This window comes from Acipenser ruthenus, chromosome 2 (assembly GCF_902713425.1).
Source record: "Acipenser ruthenus chromosome 2, fAciRut3.2 maternal haplotype, whole genome shotgun sequence".
NCBI classification, from domain to species: domain Eukaryota; kingdom Metazoa; phylum Chordata; class Actinopteri; order Acipenseriformes; family Acipenseridae; genus Acipenser; species Acipenser ruthenus.
Genome location: NC_081190.1, coordinates 108,062,791 through 108,081,298, shown reverse-complemented (window position 1 = coordinate 108,081,298; position 18,508 = coordinate 108,062,791). Strand labels below are relative to the sequence as shown.

General features: G+C 37.3%; 1 protein-coding gene across 8 annotated transcripts in view; it reads right to left on the bottom strand.

The window, feature by feature from the left end:
• Positions 1 to 18,508, bottom strand: part of LOC117409251 (slit homolog 2 protein-like) — a 161,934-nt gene that overhangs the window by 28,121 nt on the left and 115,305 nt on the right. For 4 of the 8 annotated variants that reach the window (XM_059006018.1, XM_059006028.1, XM_059006051.1 and 1 more), the window contains exons 10-20: positions 16,522 to 16,593; positions 15,731 to 15,802; positions 13,575 to 13,646; positions 11,518 to 11,661; positions 10,954 to 11,117; positions 9,647 to 9,670; positions 8,386 to 8,403; positions 7,213 to 7,363; positions 3,586 to 3,660; positions 1,932 to 2,075; positions 959 to 1,102 (exon numbers count right to left, since the gene is read on the bottom strand). In XM_059006018.1, coding sequence (XP_058862001.1) covers positions 959 to 1,102; positions 1,932 to 2,075; positions 3,586 to 3,660; positions 7,213 to 7,363; positions 8,386 to 8,403; positions 9,647 to 9,670; positions 10,954 to 11,117; positions 11,518 to 11,661; positions 13,575 to 13,646; positions 15,731 to 15,802; positions 16,522 to 16,593 — 1,080 coding nt within the window. The remainder of the gene's footprint in view (positions 1 to 958; positions 1,103 to 1,931; positions 2,076 to 3,585; positions 3,661 to 7,212; positions 7,364 to 8,385; positions 8,404 to 9,646; positions 9,671 to 10,953; positions 11,118 to 11,517; positions 11,662 to 13,574; positions 13,647 to 15,730; positions 15,803 to 16,521; positions 16,594 to 18,508) is intronic. The other 4 variants (XM_034014973.3, XM_034014977.3, XM_034014976.3 and 1 more) reach the window with 2 other exon arrangements.

Here is an 18,508-nt window from a genome sequence, read left to right as displayed (position 1 = left end):
TCAATGTATATGCACGTCATTAGAAAAAAATATGGAATCTGTATAAACACCCCCACTACCCTCCCTCTGAAATGAGTTGGGCTTGTTTTGGGCTTGTTTTGAAAGGCAGTGCTGCTTTTTTTCTCGTTAGACTTGGCAACACTGGTGGAGATGACAGTTTGAAAGAGAGAAGCAGGATCTGGCAGTGGGAGAATTGAGATAGAGAGTTGAGAGGTTAAGTTTGTGAGTGAGAGGTGAGGAATGAAAGCCATTGTTCACTAAAAGCTAAAAAAATAATAAAGACATGGTTTCCTACTGCTTTGAACCACAACTGTTGTCGTCTCATTATATCCTGGAAACCCCGCAGCTCAGCACAACAATATGTAAATAAATCCTGTTCGCCTGCGGGGTGTGTCAACTTCAACCTCCGTCTCAATCTCCTGCCTGTCACTCAGCACATCTTTTATATCAGTGTAATGAATGTCTTAATAAAGATTTTTAACCACTACATGCATGTTTGTTTTGATTACTGTACTGGTGATTGGGGGACATTTTGAATGGCAGGTTATTGTGTGGATGTTTATACCATTATTATTTTTCATTATTATTTATTTCTTAGCTGACGCCCTTATCCAGGGCGACTTACAATTGTTACAAGATATCACATTATTTTTGCATACAATTACCCATTTATACAGTTGTTTTTTTTTACTGGAGCAATCTAGGTAAAGTACCTTGCTCAAGGGTACAGCAGCAGTGTCCCCACCGGGGACTGAACCCACGACCCTCCGGTCAGGAGTCCAGAGCCCTAACCACTACTCCACACTGCTGCCATCCATCGCTTGGCGTGGCGATTGTATATCCAAATATATATTTCTGATAAGTGCCATTATATCCCATGTCTTCAGTACCTTTACAGTATAAGCAAAGCATATCTGTTATTTCTTTCAACCATCCAGTAAATATCCGTTTAACTTACAAGGTTGACAGCGAGTGGAGTGTGTCGAATGCCCCAGGAGCCATTGTGGTGATCTGGTTGTCGTACAGGGAGAGCAAACGCACAGAACTCAGTCCAGTGAAACTGTCATTGCCAACACAGCTAATCCGATTACTTCTTAGCATCCTGCAGACAGAAAGAGCTCACTGAATCATCACGACTAAACCACACTGAAAATGAACATATAACACATTTAAAAATAATACTACTGTGCAGGACAAATCCACCCAGAGAAGTTTACCTGTCTGTATTAGAATGTAAAAGTGAAAATGAAATGTTGAATGAGGTGCTGAATTAGCCTTGTCAAGGAAGATTCAACCAATCTTTTACTGCATAGGAACTTAGCCAAGACTCAGCTCAATATAGTGCTATAGTTTCATTCATTTTAAATACGACGGACCAGTAAAGTCTGATCATAAAGACATCATATCCCACAGGACTGAACCTCTTGTACCACACACTCTTGAGTACATTTTTGATTCCCCAGTAAAACACTTATCTGTATTATCACTCAAAACCATCACGTATCCCCTAAGGATACTTGAAAGCCTGACACAAGGCAGTAATTCACTTCAGTGTTTCTGCTAAACACAAGAGTGATGCTTGTATGGTACATTCCTTCTTGCAGTTTATGAAGTCAGTAGAACCCTGAACAGTGCCATAGGTCAACAATTTTGGCAGCTCCCATAAACTCATACCTACAGTAAAAATACTGTGTCGCTGGGTATGTTTATAGATGTAATGCTACTAAACTGTTGCATCAGCACAAAAAAATATAAAAATTAAAAATGATATTTTAAGTTTCACACAAAGAATCCTAATGGTCAGTCCTTTCTTGATTTATGATGGTGACTGGGCAGCTTAACAAATAGGTTCTTAGTATGAGTCTCATCAGCTACAAGTATAGAACATGTTCCAGAGTGATGCAGTTTCTCCAGTGTGGTTGAATACTCACAGTGTTCTCAAGCCATTAAGTCCTTTGAGCATTCTGAAGTATACATTCTCAAGCCGGTTACTGGTCAGTATCAGCTCATTCACATTGGCAGCCCCTTCAAAGGCCCCTTCTTCGATATCTGTGATCTTGTTGTTGCTTAGATTTCTGAGAAACAGAAACACAAAAGCAGATTAGCCATTAATAACCATTGATTACCGTCTATTTCAAGGGCGACCTAATTAATGTGATTACTTTCTCTTTTTTAAATTTTTTTTTTCATTTTAGTGTGCCCAATTATTTTACCCACCATTTTCGCACCAATTTGGAATGTCCAATCATTTTTCTCCCTCACCACAGCAATTCCTCACACAGCTCAGGAGAACTGAAGGTTCAGTGGGTGTCCTCTGATCCCATGACCAAGCCAGCTTCTTCTTTTACACCCAAGAAGTCCAGAGCAGATGTCAGCGAGCTACCAACCTCTCAAGGACAAAGGCCAGCCCTGCAGGTGTCTGCTTTTGAGCTCACTGACCGCCAACTTCACATAGCCAGGAGACGAAGCTGCACTGTATGACTCACCCTGAACACCACGTGGCTGGGCTTTTACCAGATGAGCCACTCAGGGATCGCTCACTGTTACTTTCTCTTGAAGGTGTTATTGTCTACTGTTTATTCTAAAGGGTACTTACCTTATGAACAACATATAAAAATGAAATAGAGTCTAAACCACATGTTCTGCTGTTTGAACAAATTATAGTGTTCTATCATATATAAGTTGGCACACTATCTGACCTTAAGCACTCATTGACTGAGTTACTCCACAACCTCTCAATCCAAACATGTCTTGCAAGTCACGAGTAATATGAGATTACAAACAGACTACTGCTGGTCATGAAAGGTTTAGTAATTCAACTTCTGTGCAAGACTACTTTTACTGTAAGTGCCACTGCACTGAAAACATGAATCAAATCCTGGTTTAAACAGGACGTCTACAGAGGCATTAGTTTAATCTTTATAACACACAGATGTAGAGATAAAAACAAACACATGCAATAATGGTTAAGACATTTAATGCACCCTAAGCCCCCCCTTCCAAAATTACATATTCTAAATACCATAGTACAGTATATAGAACTATGCTGCTCAAGCACAGCCCCTTTGGGATACTACATGTAGAAATTACAGATGGGCTACCAAGTCACTTTCTGCAATCATTCAGTTGTGATTTCTCTAATAAAAGCTTAATGAAGCGAAAAGTCAAAGGCAGTGTCGTTGTGCTGAAGGAGGCGGAACTGCATGGTTTTGAGAATAGTAATGGAAGTTACAGGAGATTATCAAAATTGCTTTTGAATTGCTCAAACCAGCAGATCCCTGCTGCGGCAGCACAATATACCAGCTGTCTCAATGCTAGGCTTAGATGCCAATGCTTCTGGAGCATAAGGAGCGGCCACTGACACAAGCATAGCCCCACTGCGGAGGGATCTGCCAGTTTTGATCTGCTTCACTGCTTAGGCCAAATGCTTGTCACAGCTCTCTGAATTGATTACATGCTACACTAAATTACATCTTTCACTGAATTCTACTAATATAGTTACAAAATCGCAGAGGGATTATATGTGTGTGTGTATGAGAGAGATGCAAACGGGAAGAAACTTCAAGCAAATACTACTGGACTTACATTTTCCGGAGCTGAGGAAGTTTCTTGAAGATTCCAGTAGCTTCAAGAACTGTGAATTCATTGTTGTTGAGGCGCCTGGATCAAAGAAGATTAAATAAACCATGTATGCTAAGGTTTCATTACACAGTCTGTTTTATTTTTCAACCTAATTTATTAGATTACAATATACTGTACTATAAATTATTTATTGGATTGCAATATAAATTAAATAAAATTACAAATTACACAAACGCTCAGTTATTCAAGAACTGTATTAGTACAATTAGAATTGTTTTTGTTTTTAAATGTATTTTTAAAAGACTATCTGCCGACAGTTCTGTACAATTTAATTTGACACTACATTCTGAATATTATTTTTTTTTTCCCTGGACCTACCGCATTTGATCTCATCAGATTAAAAAAAAAACAGTGGTTCTAGTACTGTAAATTGGAAGAAGAAAACACGCAAAGCAGATAAATAAATAAATAGTTTATAACAATGTTATTATCATAACCCTGGTTCTCTGAAATAGAAATGTAACCATTACCTAATGGGATATATCTCTTATAGCCTCAGCACATCAAAGCTGCTCCTTTAAGAGCCCCATATGCGTCAGATGTCGTCTCCGCCCCCAGGAGATAAATAGGAGTGACGCATAAGGCTCAGCGCCATTTTCTCTTCAGGCCTGCTGCACTGGGAGTGAACGCAGCAGCCTTGACGGTTCCATTTCCATTTCAGGGAACCAGGGTTATGATAATAACCTAACATTCCCTTTCAAGTACGAAATGTAACCATTACCTAATGGGATACAATACACAAGCCGTCGCAAGTGAAGGACTTGCAGCACCGGCAGATGTGCTAAAAAAGGAAGATAAACTGCCTTTAGTATTCTGGCCTTGAACTGATAAGTAGGGGTCTACTTAAATCGCGGTAAATTTACGTATTTTTCACGGGTATGTTGCGGAATAAAATTAGGATTTCACTGACATTTCGTGGACCTGTTTAAACATTAAAACAGAGCGCTGTCATTTGTTAAAGGCGATCATGCAACATCCCCCTGCAGTTGACTTGCCCATACATTGAGACTGCACGTTCTGCACACACTGAATTGGTTGGAAGTTAAGGCAAAGCTTTGCCAAGTTATACAGATGTGGATATCGATGAGAAACAGCCTCAAAACTCGGGGTTATTTGTCCCATCCAATAATTTATTTTATTAGTACCGAGTCAAAACAAAGAAGACGCGGCTATTCGGGTCTAAATTTCCAACTGTAAGCAGCAGGTTGAAGCGAGGTGGCTGTGCTGGATCGTTTTAGTTCTGATTTAACTAGCAGACAGGAATACTTTTTGTTTGGGCTGATCCAGTTTGGTTTTTGAAAGCTGTTTATTTTACATTCTGTTCAGCAGCCTCTGTGGTAGCCTTTTGTTTAATGTGTGATTCTGAAGCTAGTGATCGATCGTATTTTCTCCAGACACATTAAGATATGGAAAACAATTACCTAGGTCTGCATGCACAGTTTCTTTGGGAAATATCTTGAAACGATCATCAGCCGAAATGTACTTTGCTTTTTTTGTCGTCCATTTCTACTATTTTATCTCCAATGCTGAAAACTAGATTTTAGCAACCTAAATCAAAACAATGCAGCACCACTTTGTCCCACCCCTTACTTCACAGTACAGGTCACATAAAAGCAGTAAAGATGCACTGATAGGCTGATTAAAACTTTGTCCTGTGAATAGTAAACAAGAACGTTAACTGCTTTGGAGAATTTCTTTTGTAAATGTTACTTGTGGACGTTTTTTGTTTGTTTGCTTTTTGCTTAAGTGCAATGCACACGGGACGGCGAAGGAATCAAAAAGGGCTATCTACAGAATGAAGATATGTAGTTTGCGTCACTTGCGTTGTGCAGTAGTTCATTTAAACGTGTTTTTTTTTTTTCCTCTCCGTACTTGTTTGTATGCATTGGCCCCTAAGAGGTAAATTTCGCGGTGACCCCTCAATTTCACGATTTCCGCGAAATCGCGATTTATGTAGGTCCCTACTGATAAGGGTCCATGGCATACAGTTCACAATACAGTGAGGGAGAACCCTCCTGCAGTGTATATGCTGCAAGGTTACACTGAGTAACCTCAGCATTTAACACCAGAAGTCCAAAAAGGGTGTATGGCTAACTACCCCAGGACTTAAAGTGGATCATAATAAAAATGCGTTAAAAAGCAGAATGAGTGGCTGCTTTTAACACTCTGGTCCCAAAACCAGGGTTATGCTGATCTATGACATTCAGTCGGCAGAACCTGACAAAAGTATGAGACGTGGCCCATACTGCAGCGCTGCAGATGTCTGCGACAGATGCGCCCTTGAATAACGCCCAAGGGGTTGCCAGACGTCTTGTGGAGTGGTTGGGGCAGATTGGCTAGATCGTATGCAATCCTGACCGTGTCTGCAATCCACCTTGACGGCCGCTGTTTAGACAAGGCTTGTCCGTGGAACTAAGTACCGAACCAGGAGCGCCAGCAGGGCGAGTCACTGGTAGCAGTTCTGGTACAAGGACAAGTGGTGCGCATGTGAAGACCTGAAACAGCCACTGACAACTGCAGATATGCTCTGTTAAACAAACAGGGGCTGCAGTTACCTGCTAACTAGAAAAAATCTAGAAGCTTTCGTTGTCAGTGAAGCAAAAAGCAGACACAGCAACGCCAAAGAGACACTCGGAATTTTCTCCGGTCGAAAAAGCCAATTTGACAGCAAAGTGTAGCTAAAAAAACAGACAACTAGCGCAGTATACTGTATGAGTACACAGGCAGACTCTAGTGCAGGTAAACAGCCTACGGGCACACTGGGTTTCTGAAAGAAAAGCAGAAAACAATTAAAACTTGCTAATAATTATATAATAGTCGGCACAAGGCCACGGAGACGACTTAATCAGAATCTAAGGCTACAAACAATTATATGCTAAAAATAAGCAAATTATTTCAAAATATGAGAGAGACAAAGTCAGAGCTCACTCCTTCTTCAGACAAGGCTGAAAGAAAAATGGAGCCTTATGCGTCACTCGTATTTATCTCCTGGGGACGGAGACGACGCCTGACGCATACAGGGATCTTAAAGGAGCATCTTTGATATAAGTGCTCTGGTAATCCGGTCTATAAGAGATATATCCCATTAGGTAATGGTTACATTTCGTACTTGAAAGGGAATATTACTTACCTGTGTTTTTTTTTAAATAAATGTAGAGCATTTATGCTTTTGTAATATGAAATCTTAAATATAAGTGCGGTTCTTGGCTGGTTTAGTAGTACTGTAGTTTGTAATATAAGTTCCTAATGTTTTCTTTATTGCATCACAAGGACGTATACGCACCGGTTATCAGAGATTGTGATTCAGAGTGTACCATCAAAGCTGGTATGTAGGGAACCGGACACTGATTTTTTTTTTTTCCTCGTGGCAAGGCGCAGAAAAACTCATTTGATTTCCCAGGGAAAAGAGATCGCTTCACTGGTGCCCAGGCACTGACATTAGAGCGGTCGGGCGCCATATAAGCATTTTCATAACAAATCGGTAAAGATTCTTAAGTCAGTTTTAAGAAAAATGTTCCGGCTCGACTACACCAATGGGTGGAATCAGATCTGCTGTTGTTGTGAACTTACAGTTCGGCCGTGTACTGAGGAATGTGGTCTGGGATTTTGATGAGTTTCTGATTGGAACAGTCCACAGTGGTTCCCTCACATCGACATTTCTCAGGGCATGCCAGATCCGCAAAGCAATCTCCTCCAAGCTTGGATCTATAATCCTCTGTACCTGTAGAAGATTAAAGCCAGAACATGGACAATATTTAGGATGTGACCAATACAATTCTTACAAAGCAGTAAGGGTGCTTTGTGTAAGTGGGGTGGGTGTGCGTGTGGTAGGGCAAAGTGGGTTTTGGTGTTCACTCTAGGGACTTCACAGAACATACCAGACCAAGGAAGCTATTGCCACAGCACCAGACAGACATTAGGGTTTCAAGGCCTGTAAGAGCCTTGAATCTTAGAAGAAAAAAAAAGGTAAGGATGTAGTTCAAATGAAAAGGTAGCATTAGTGAGAAGCCTTCTGATGGTTAAGTCTTCTTTTTTTATGGCATACAGTTAATAAGTTCTTTTTTTTTTTTAATTTACTTCCTTTATCTGTGTTATTCATGTAACTCAAATCCGTAACTGTTTTTGCAGTTTGATTCTATAAATGGGGTCAGTTTCTTGTCACTGCTCTTTTTTTTGTCATGCACTGAACTGTCCCATCTGTTACTGGCGTACAAAAAGGCTGTCTCTCTTGTAGCTTGCCATGCTGTAGAAAGCTGCAGGACGTTCCATGGTGCTTGACAGAACCATGTTTTACTCATACCTCGCAACCACATGGTTAGATCAAGCACAACGGAAAACCCTGCTGAATTTCATCCACTAGGCCAAGGAGAAAGAGCAAAGAAGGAGGACATGAGGGTAAGAAGGTAGGAGAGAGCCATTTGGACCAGGAAGGTTAAGCAGCAGCTAGAACATTACAGCAGTACTCATTGCAGTACTAGTCAAGAGAAGCAAGAGTTGCCATAGTCAGGGATGGACTCAATAATATAACGGCAATTAGAAACTGACCGGAGACCGTACAGCTATCCATGCTTACCCTTAGTACTTCTGTAATATTCAATCAATCTTTTTAGATGTAACTAAAATCTTTTTTTTTTTACTTTCTGTTCTTTTCAGGAGATAGATAGTGGGTGAAAACAGTAGGGTAGAGTGCATCACGTCAGAGGGTTACAATGTGTTTTTTCCAGAGGTATAATTTTTACTTACAACCAAAATGATGAATTCCTGACAAATTCAAGTGAGCCAGGAGGGAAAGAAAGAGTAAGCAGTTTTGTTTTTTTTAAATGAAAGAAATAAAATATCCCCTTTCTGCAAAAGTCAGTTCACTTGATACGATACAATCTACATTGGCCGAGAATAAGATTAATTGAGAAGATGAATGAGTGGGTGCAATTTGAAATACACTGAAATACATCCCTAAGTTCTGTTTAAGAAAATAAAATAAAATGCAAGAAGTACGGTTAATTGAATTACAAACACATTCCAATCAAACATGAAAGATGTTAGCAGCTTTCCTATAACATGATTAATGTTTTCGAACAAGAATACAGTGGAGGGATCATTACTTTAGCCTGCTCTGCAAAACGCTAAATATTTGATAGTATCTGTATTGCTTTTGACTCATTATACTGTGCACTGAATTTCCATTCCCTTATTAGGAACCATTTAAATAATAAACACATTAAACATTTTCTGAAAGCATGCTAGTCTGTTTGAACTGGGTAGCTGTCAGTGTTTTAATTCTTTCCAAAGCACTCTTCAACACAGTACACACACAGCACAGCATTCTTACGAAAGATTAAAAAAAAAAAAAAAAACCTGTGAATAGTAAAGGTTAAAGAAAAAGAGCTACAGTAATCCTCTACTAATCTTTAATGAAATGCAGTACCACCTATTTTAAATCAAACACAACATGCTGATTGTCCAGCAGACAGATCAAAAATTCTCATTTTGCTTTTATTATTGAGAGAATCTGCTTCGTCTGCATCTCCAGATCCACACTGCATTTTAATAACATTTATTGTGAACAGATTGGCTATGCAGATGCCAGTCTCTGAAAAGTGGAAAAGTGAAGAATGACAGTACTTTTATTGCAAATTGAATTGCATAATGAACACCTAAAGGAATGCCACCTAAAGTGGTACGTATGAAGCAGTATGTTAGAAAGGCTCTGAAATAGGAAGACTCTTCAGAAAATAAAATCAGGAGCTGGCATCTGTATGGCCACTGCATGGGAACACTATGAATCCTAATAACAGGGACGCAGGGAAGAAAAGACCACAGAGCTGCATGCAGTGCTCACTGTCTGGTTTGAAAAACAAATCTACTTGTGAATAACAAATATACTATGTCTGTGCCTAAAGGGAGTTTTCTATTTTTAAGCATGCATTTATTTCCTAAGACCTAGGACAAACTGAACGGGTTGGTATTCTGCAGTTGGAAAGCCCTGCTGCAGTGCCAAACCTACCTGGAATGAAATATTGTTCCTTTGCTAAACAAAAAAGAGAAGAGATAGAAAGAGATGCGACTGAATGTTGGCAAGCACAGGAAAGAAATGATTTCGATTAATTCTACATCACAGTCAATCCATTAAGTGAATAACCCAACAGTCTCGTCAAAATAAATAACTGCATAGAATTGAAATCACAGCATGACTATTAAAACAGTGATAGTACGGCTGGAAAAAAAAAATCATTACAAATAGATTCAAAATAAAACGTGACTTTTTTTAATGAAGAGATAAAATACACATATAATTTATTTTTCATAAAATTTTGTGTGAACTCTGGAGTTTAAGTTGCTTGGCCAAAACTTTGGAGAAAAAACAAAACAAAACATATATGCCTTATAAAATAAAAACATAGATAGGAAACTTAACTTGGTACAATTATGCACGCAGTGACTGAAGGGGATATTTTATAAATTATTTACTGATTAACACCTAACTGTTTTATTTTATAAACAAAACTTAAAAGTTATTCACTTAATTTTGACCCAGGTATTCATCCGAGGGCATAAACACTGATTGCCACCCCATAGTTAGTTGGAGGAAAAAAGGAAAAAAAGGTTAAAAAAATATTTATGTAATAGTTTAAAAAAGGCTCAGTTCGAATAAGGATTCTAGTTACAGTATGTGTAGAGCCCTTCGTTTTCGGTTTTTATTTTTGATCACACAATGTCCATTTTTTGAGCCGACTCAATTCAATTAAACTCTTGGAAAAGTGTTGATTGTGAAACAAGTTCACTTTAATTTTTCCCCCTTAACGTGATTGATTGAGTCTATGATTCTGTTTCATTGATAATGTAAAAAAAAAAAAGAAGGCAGGTCTTTATTTTTTATTCAAACTGAACGCAAACAACGATGGAAGTTAAATCGATTGAATTAAATTGTTAAACTATTATTTTCAAAACAGGTTATAATTGCAACGAGTCATTAAGATTTTAAATCCGGGAAAAGCAATTTAACTGAACTCACTTTTTGCGTTCGGTTTAAATTAAACAGTAAGCTGGGTTTTTGGGGGGTTTTTTTTACATTATCGATGAAACAGAATCATAGTCTCAATCAAGTTACGGGAGAACAAACTAAAGTGATCTTGTTTCACAATCAACGCTTTTCCAAGAGTTTAATTAAGAAACAGAGTCGGCTCAATATAACTTTAAAAGGGAAATCAAGTGACCAAAAATAAAAACCAAAAACGAAGAGCCTTAAGTCTGCAGTACACTGTATGTAGAAAGGATAGGGGGCAGGTCTGAAGGTAAAGCTTAACCAGTTACCTGAGCAGCGGAATTTCTTGCTCTTGATTTGCCCAATCCGTTTGTTTGCCAGTCGTCTGGGGCTGGTGCAGCGGGCACCACTGGTCTCAATGGGGTTGTCCTGAAGATAATCGGCCAACCACTTCAGATGGCAGTCACATATAAAAGGGTTCTGGGCCAAGTGCCTTGGAACAAAATGGAACAACAAATCAGAGCAGTTAAATGTTAGGCCATTTTGTGTTTTAGACTCCAGTTTTGTTCATTATAGCACGCTTCGTGTTAAAACAAATACCGGTACTTCATTATAACAGAGCGAAAAAATATCTTTTTTTATTTTTAAATCCATCTACTGTATAAACAGCTTATATTTCTGGAAGTGAGGCTCTAGCAAAGTTCCAGAGGGACAGTTATCAGACGCTCTGATCAGTTAACGCATCACCTGGGGTTAATCTCTAAAACATGCTCCCATGTTACCGGTACTGTCTCCTTACAGTAAACAGGGTGAATAAGTCTTAAGCAGGTAATGTTTATTCTGCACACAGGGAGCGTAAAGAAGATTATTCAAATGAAGGAAACGTTACATACAAGGTCTGGATTGCCCGAAGAGAAGCAAATGTGCCTTTGGCAATAGTCTGGAGTTTGTTGTCATACAGAGATAGAAGGTTCAGGTTATGCAGATCTTGAAATGCATCCACACGGAGGCAGTTAATCTTGTTGGCATTCAACAGCCTGGTAAAGACACAAACACAAGCACAGATGCATTTTAATTACATTTACAATCAAATTAAAGGCCAATGTGGCTGACTACGTAGGGTCTGCTCCTCTGGAGGGACAGGAACACGGTTATAGAATACAAACTTCCTTCCATTTTTTCCCCCTTTTACTTTACAAACGGATACTTTTAGGAACTTGATATCTATGTAAATTTTAACAGATTATAGATGATCTTAGCCTATTCCTACTGTGCATTTAGATTTTTTTTAATTAGCTACAGTATAAATAATTTTCACTTTGATGTAGATTTCAAACATTTTCTAACTTTCAACAGAAACTGTTGTCAACAAAGATGGTATTGTTATGTTAACAATGTAATCATATGAAACACCCCAAGTGATCAGCAGAGTAGTACCTAATAATGTAAAACATTCTTGTTTATGTTTTCCTTTAATTATTCATATACTCAAATATACTACACTGAAGATGTTTAAAATAGATACTATATATCATTTAAATGTATAAAACTGACCTAACAGTGACCTTTGGATAGTAAAAATGTATGCTTTTGTGCAAGACATTGCCTCCAATAATACCCATACATTTCTTAAAGCCAGTTAATACAAACATTCCTCTTATCCATTTTGCAACACTGCTGTTTCCAAACTGTCAATCACCTTACAAAAACCTTAAAACTCTGGCTTTCCCAGTGACACGCTATAAAAGAATGTGTGAATTATTTTTTCCCTTCTAATTGCCGCCTTTATTTTTTTTTTTACATTGCTGTCTGTGAAGGCAAACATTCTTGCTCCACCACTGTCAGTTTCTGTGGGCATGAGATTATTAGTCAACACATTTGAGCGCGACACCTGTGCACAATTGTACATGGTTTGTCAGCACTTAGGGATTAAACTCAAACGTCTTTCCTGTCATTAGTCAAGTTTGCAAATGGTTTCTTTCTCCTCTGAAAGATTTAAAACCCTACTGAGGCATCGTACAAAGACTGCATTAATAATTCAACTTTTTTTTTTTTTTTTTTTGCTTTCTTTGGATCTGCAAGAAAATAAGTGAAGAATTGTTCCTGTAGGGGTGCTAAAGATTGTCATTCTGCCTCACTATCCAACAAACACAAAGGATGTACCACTAATCACTATACAATCTACTATTTAATGTTTCTACTCAACTGATTCTCTTTTTTTGTTTGTTTGTTTCGAGATGGCTAGCCAGCAGAATTGAACAAGCCAATGACTCCCAGATAATCTGTTAGAGAATGACACTGTTGTTTCAAATGGTCTGTTAGATGCTTTATTGTGTCGTCATGCATAGCACTGCTGAGTTATCAATGCTGCTGGTTCTTTTGATAAACATATTAATGTGGTCGCTGTGTCTAATGCTGCCAAGTGCCGCCAGACATGGTGGCTGCCTGATATGACAGCTTCATCTGGGGAACAATGAGCTTCCTAAAATTCTTACCATTTCAGCTAGTTGTGCAGAAGATGCTACATATTAATAGCTACACATAATAAAAAACAAGTAGCTGTTAATATACTTATAATAACATTTGTATAGTGTTTCTTTTTATTTATTTTTCAAATTCAATTAAAATACAGATTTCTTTCTTGATAAGGATTTTCAGTAAATTACAGTTTGCTTCTGACCATCAATAAGTGAGAATACACATTTACTTTTTTTGTATGTAAATATAAATACAGTGTATATGAAATTAGACTTAAATCACAGAATTAAATTTACCAGTGTATTTCGCTGTGATGAAGAATTTTGGGAGGCAACATAACCTGCCCATGAAAGAGCATAAACATCTCTTGAACCAAATACATCCATCTGAAACTAACAAAACTACCAACTTTGATGAGCTTAAAGGTAATTATTGGTTACCTACAATACTCAATGATTGTGTAAATACTTACAACAGCTGAAGAGAAAAGAGTCCCTCGAAAAGACCTTTGGGGAGTTCGGTGATTTTATTTCCATAAAGCACTCTGGGGATAAAAAAAGAAGACAGAACATTAAAGTTTGTACCACATGGCGTGTGTTATAAAAAGCATACTATTTTTTTTTATTAATACTGCAGACTTTAGGAATTCTGATAGTGAAGTTGAAAAATAATGTTAAATACACACAGTGTGTTTTCATTCAGGGTCTATATTTCATCCCTATGTGTGCATTTGCATCTTAGTTTCAGTTCATAGGCTTGTAAATAGCTGCATTATATTCAAAGGAGATGTCAATTTCTGAATGTTCTCCCAGGGAGACTGGGAAAACGGAAATACCAACAGAGAAACCACATCCCACTCCAGCTCTGCTTCATTAAGATCAACTCACTGAGTGATTTCTGTAAAAATATTGGTAAGTGATAGCAAGAAAGCAGCACTTAAGAAATACACTAAGTCAACACACCGGGTGTAATATAAAAAACATGTGTCCTGCGCAGAGAAACCTCTTGTCTGGGACAGACCTTGACAAGTATGTCTCAGAGGTTTCGTGGAATCTCACAACAAACTGAGACTATGCAAGTAACTTTTTAAAAATATTTTATTATTGTAAATGCATAATTTGTGGTGTTTAAATGCCCTTTTTTCCAAATTGTTATTACCACTTTTTTTCTAAAAGGAAAAAAAAAAAATTAATTCCAATTTCAATTCCAATACAAATAAGAAACAACTACAAGCCACTTAGAGGTAGATGTACTAAGATGGGCCAGTCGCAGCGCAAACATACTGCAATTTGCATTTTTGTTGTGACAATTCGAAAAGTGCACGTTTTGTGGTATGTACTAAGAAAAAATATGTTAATGAAGATAGCCGCAATATACTAATTTAAATTATTATTTGCATCATCTTAGCGAGATCTCTAGTGAGAGTTGTGCGACACTTTTTCAAACAAAGTAGCGGCAGTTGAGTTGTGGTTTGCTGCAGCAGAGGGTGCCCGAGGATAATGTGTGGTTGGTGTCGGGTTTAAAAACAATACAATAAAATGGCACACAGACACACAATTACAGTTCTCGATGTATTTTAAATATAAATCGTTGTGCTGAAATAACACTAATGTGTTTTGGGTAGGCTACACATTACATTATGTAAAAATATAAATTTGTACAGTAGGACTATACAGTACAGTACAGTAGTAAAATCAAATGAATACCTAGTGCACTTTTTTTTTACATTAGCCTACTGGTAACACAAAATAAATCATGCTGCTGCATTCTACACAGTGGTGTACAATGCGAATAAAAGATTATTTTAAATTGAACCTAAATGATTTTAGGTTTTTTTTTTTTTTAATTTAATTTTACTTATAATTATTTTTAACTTGGTCCATTTAGTAGCCTAGACAATTAACACACAATAGATCCTATACAGATGCTCAGAATGAGCTGGAGGGGTTAGTGGCACATGTGTGCAGTCTATTACTCCCAACACGCTGGGAAAAACAGAAATGTCATAGAAATTTGTTTTCAAGGCTTGTAAGTACACCGTGACTTTAGTGAAAATTAGATACTTGGGTGTTTGCCTAAAAAATGCATTGAGCACAACTGGCAACACACGAAAAAAAAAAGACTGGGAAATGCCAGCAAAAATTGTGACTGTTTAAAACATGCTTTTAAAAGTCGTTAACAAATTGATGCAATTGTGTCGCAACTGTCGGCAGCTTTAGTAGATCTCATTATAATATTTGAGAACCATCATTTGCACCCACTTTTTGCAAATGTATGCCGGAATGCCCATAATTACATATGCATCTAAGGTTGAACCGCAAAGAAAAACTGCTGCCACAAAGTATTCCTTAAAAAGTCAGTAACAGCATTGCGCGTGTTTAGTACATTTCACCCTAGACTTCCGACTGGTTTGCAATTGGTTTGCAACTATTGCGACAGGCGCAACACTTTAGTACATCTACCCTTTAATGTCTAACTTATTTATTTCTGGTTTTGGTAACTTAAGTTGAAAATTTCTGAAAGGATCATGCTAATGACAGTTTTGAGGAAAGAGCTCTGAGAATCAAGCCACATGTGAACAACAAAATTTTTTTAAAAAGTAACCCTTAAAAAAAAAGTAAAACTTACAGTGAGTTGAGTGAACGCAGGCCCTGGAAAGTATCTGGTGCTAATTCGGAAATCTGGTTGTTACTCAGGTCTCTAGAATAAGAAGAGTCAACATATGCACTAGTTACCTAAAGCTGTATGCAATTTCTGAAAATCTACATCTAAAAAGTAATGTTTCGCTCTTTTAACATTTGCAGTGCTAACTCCACATAGCTTCAAAAGCACTCAGCATTTTGCTTGCTTCACTAGAAATACACTGTAGTGCACAGCTCAGTGTTATTGCCTGTTACGTCTACATTGTACTGTGGCTTTAAAGACACACACACACACACACACACACACACACACAGGAAACAGTGCTGCTGCAGTCTTCAGAGGATAGCCAAGTCTGTGTCAATAAGAAAACTCAGCCTTATCATTTCCTTATTAAAACCAGTGGGCCCATTCACTTAATAAAACAAGCTTTAATTCCAAGCAAGTGAAGTCAGCTGCACTTCCCCCTCCCATAAAACAAAAGTTTAATACACTTTTTTCTAATATAAAATAATAAAAAGATAATTTACAATTCACTAAAGTGGATAAAGAAGATTTTCTGGCACATGCAGGGCAAATGAGAATTCCTCAGGCTGAACAGTTCACATACATGTGAGAAAAGAAAAAGAAAAAAAGCACTTTCACAATCATCTCAATTGGATACTATTATTTTCAATTGCCTTTTGCTGCTAAGAATGTCAAGAATTCACAATTGTTCTAGGGGACTACTCTAGACTGCCCTGATTGCTTTGTAGACGCAAGTATATTTCTATACTTACATTCTTCGCAGTTTCTTGTATGGTGAGAAAGCTCCAGGAGGGATGACCTTGATTGCATTTTGCTCCAAGCGACTATAAAGAAACAATTGTACAAAATGAGTTATGCACACATGTAATATGTATTTCTATTACTGTGATTTTGGCCTATACAGGTATCATATATACATATATGGAATACTGAATATACAGTAATTAGTGTATGTATATTTGTATTTATTTTAGTTAAGACTTTTTTTAACTGCTAAAACGTAATTTCCACAAATAAATTAAACTGGTACTAATGCAATAACTTCTTAAATGTAATTAAACCCTCTAAATGTTTCAAATGTTTCTATATTGCTCAGCCATGTCTAAATGGATGCAGAACTCTACTGTTCCATGACAACATACTGGTTGAAGTTTAAGTGATAAGTCACTCTGCTATGTTTCAGAGAGACTTAGAGACTATTACAAAAAGCTGGTATCTTATTTTGTTTGCATAGAAAGCCAGTCAAATTACATGTTTATTTTTCCCAGCTTTGTTATTTTTTTAATTCTGTACTTTATCTTCACAAAATCAGTTGAGTTTCAGACTGCAAGCCTGTGCCCTTTGTTTCATGGTAGAATCTAATTACAGTTGTCCCGCATTATACAGCTCCCTTTATAACACGACTCTCGCATACCACCATCTATTCTCTCTGAACAAATGTCACCAATATAAAAACAGTGCTATTTTTCCCTGTTATATCGTCACCCCGCTGTCCGCGATATGCCAACTTCCCCAGCAAAGCAGACGTAAATATAAGCATTGTAGTTTCCCTCATTGTAGCGCCAGCGAAATAATCATGGCCAATTAAAACAACAAAGTTATGCAGTTAACTGAACGTTCATACCAATGTCATCAGCACTCCCGCTCCTAAAGCAAAACAGAAAATACAAAATGGCGAGTCGACCCTACATTTAACACCAGAGCAAAAGAAAAAAATCTGCATGTATGCATCTGAAAATAAGAAAGCAAGTCAGCAAGACATCGCAAATGTTTTGTCGCCTAAGTGAGGCATATACTGTAAATCGAAGGACAATTGGAGACATTCTAATGGATAAAAACAAATGGCTTACCTTGATGGAAAGGGTCGATTTGTTTAACCTGAAAAAGGCTCGATGCCGTCTAAAATAAGTGACTTTTATAAAACACAGTAAAATGTTAAAAAAAAAAAAAAAAAGGTACGGTAAGAAGTTTGTTTGTTTACGTGCAAGTGTTGCACAAATGAAGGCTAGCTTAAACTAAAGCATCAGTTTTGTAAACAGCAGAATATATATATATATTTTTTTACTTTTCGTTTTAAAAAAAGTCTGCCTGCACATACTCAACGATTTTTTTTTTTAACTGCTTAAAAAAATAATACTGTTGAGCTTAAATTGCTTTGTGAAATAAATACATGGCATTGTTCAATGGGGGATAGTATTCAGCAGGCTTACAGTTGTGCCACAAACACTAAATTTCAAATGACCAGTTTAAAAAAAAAATTGTACGCTTTTTTGTTTTTATGGAATTGTTTTTTGGGTGATTTGACACAAAATGAGTGTATATATTTGATTTACTTATTTTTATTATAAACTGTTCCTCAAAAGTAGCCATGTATGTTTCATATAGATGGGAAAAGATGATAAAACGTCAACCTACTGTTGTGTTAAGAACTAGTACTGTAGTTTAAAAAACATTAATGTTTTATTAAAATGGCCTGTAGATACTGTAATTGTATAACTAAAAAAAATAAAATGTATGGATTTATTGCATACATAAAAGGTTGTGTGTGTGTGTATTTTTTTTAAATGTTATTGACCCTCACTATAACGCCACCCTCTCTTATTGCCTGTTTTTGTCCAAGGCCCTTACCTGGCAGTATCAAGAAGGTTTGACTGTAGATACATTCCAGGTTTGCAGCACTGGACAAAAATAATATCTAAGTGAAAGCTGCATGACCTTGATCAAGAAATATTGCAAAGC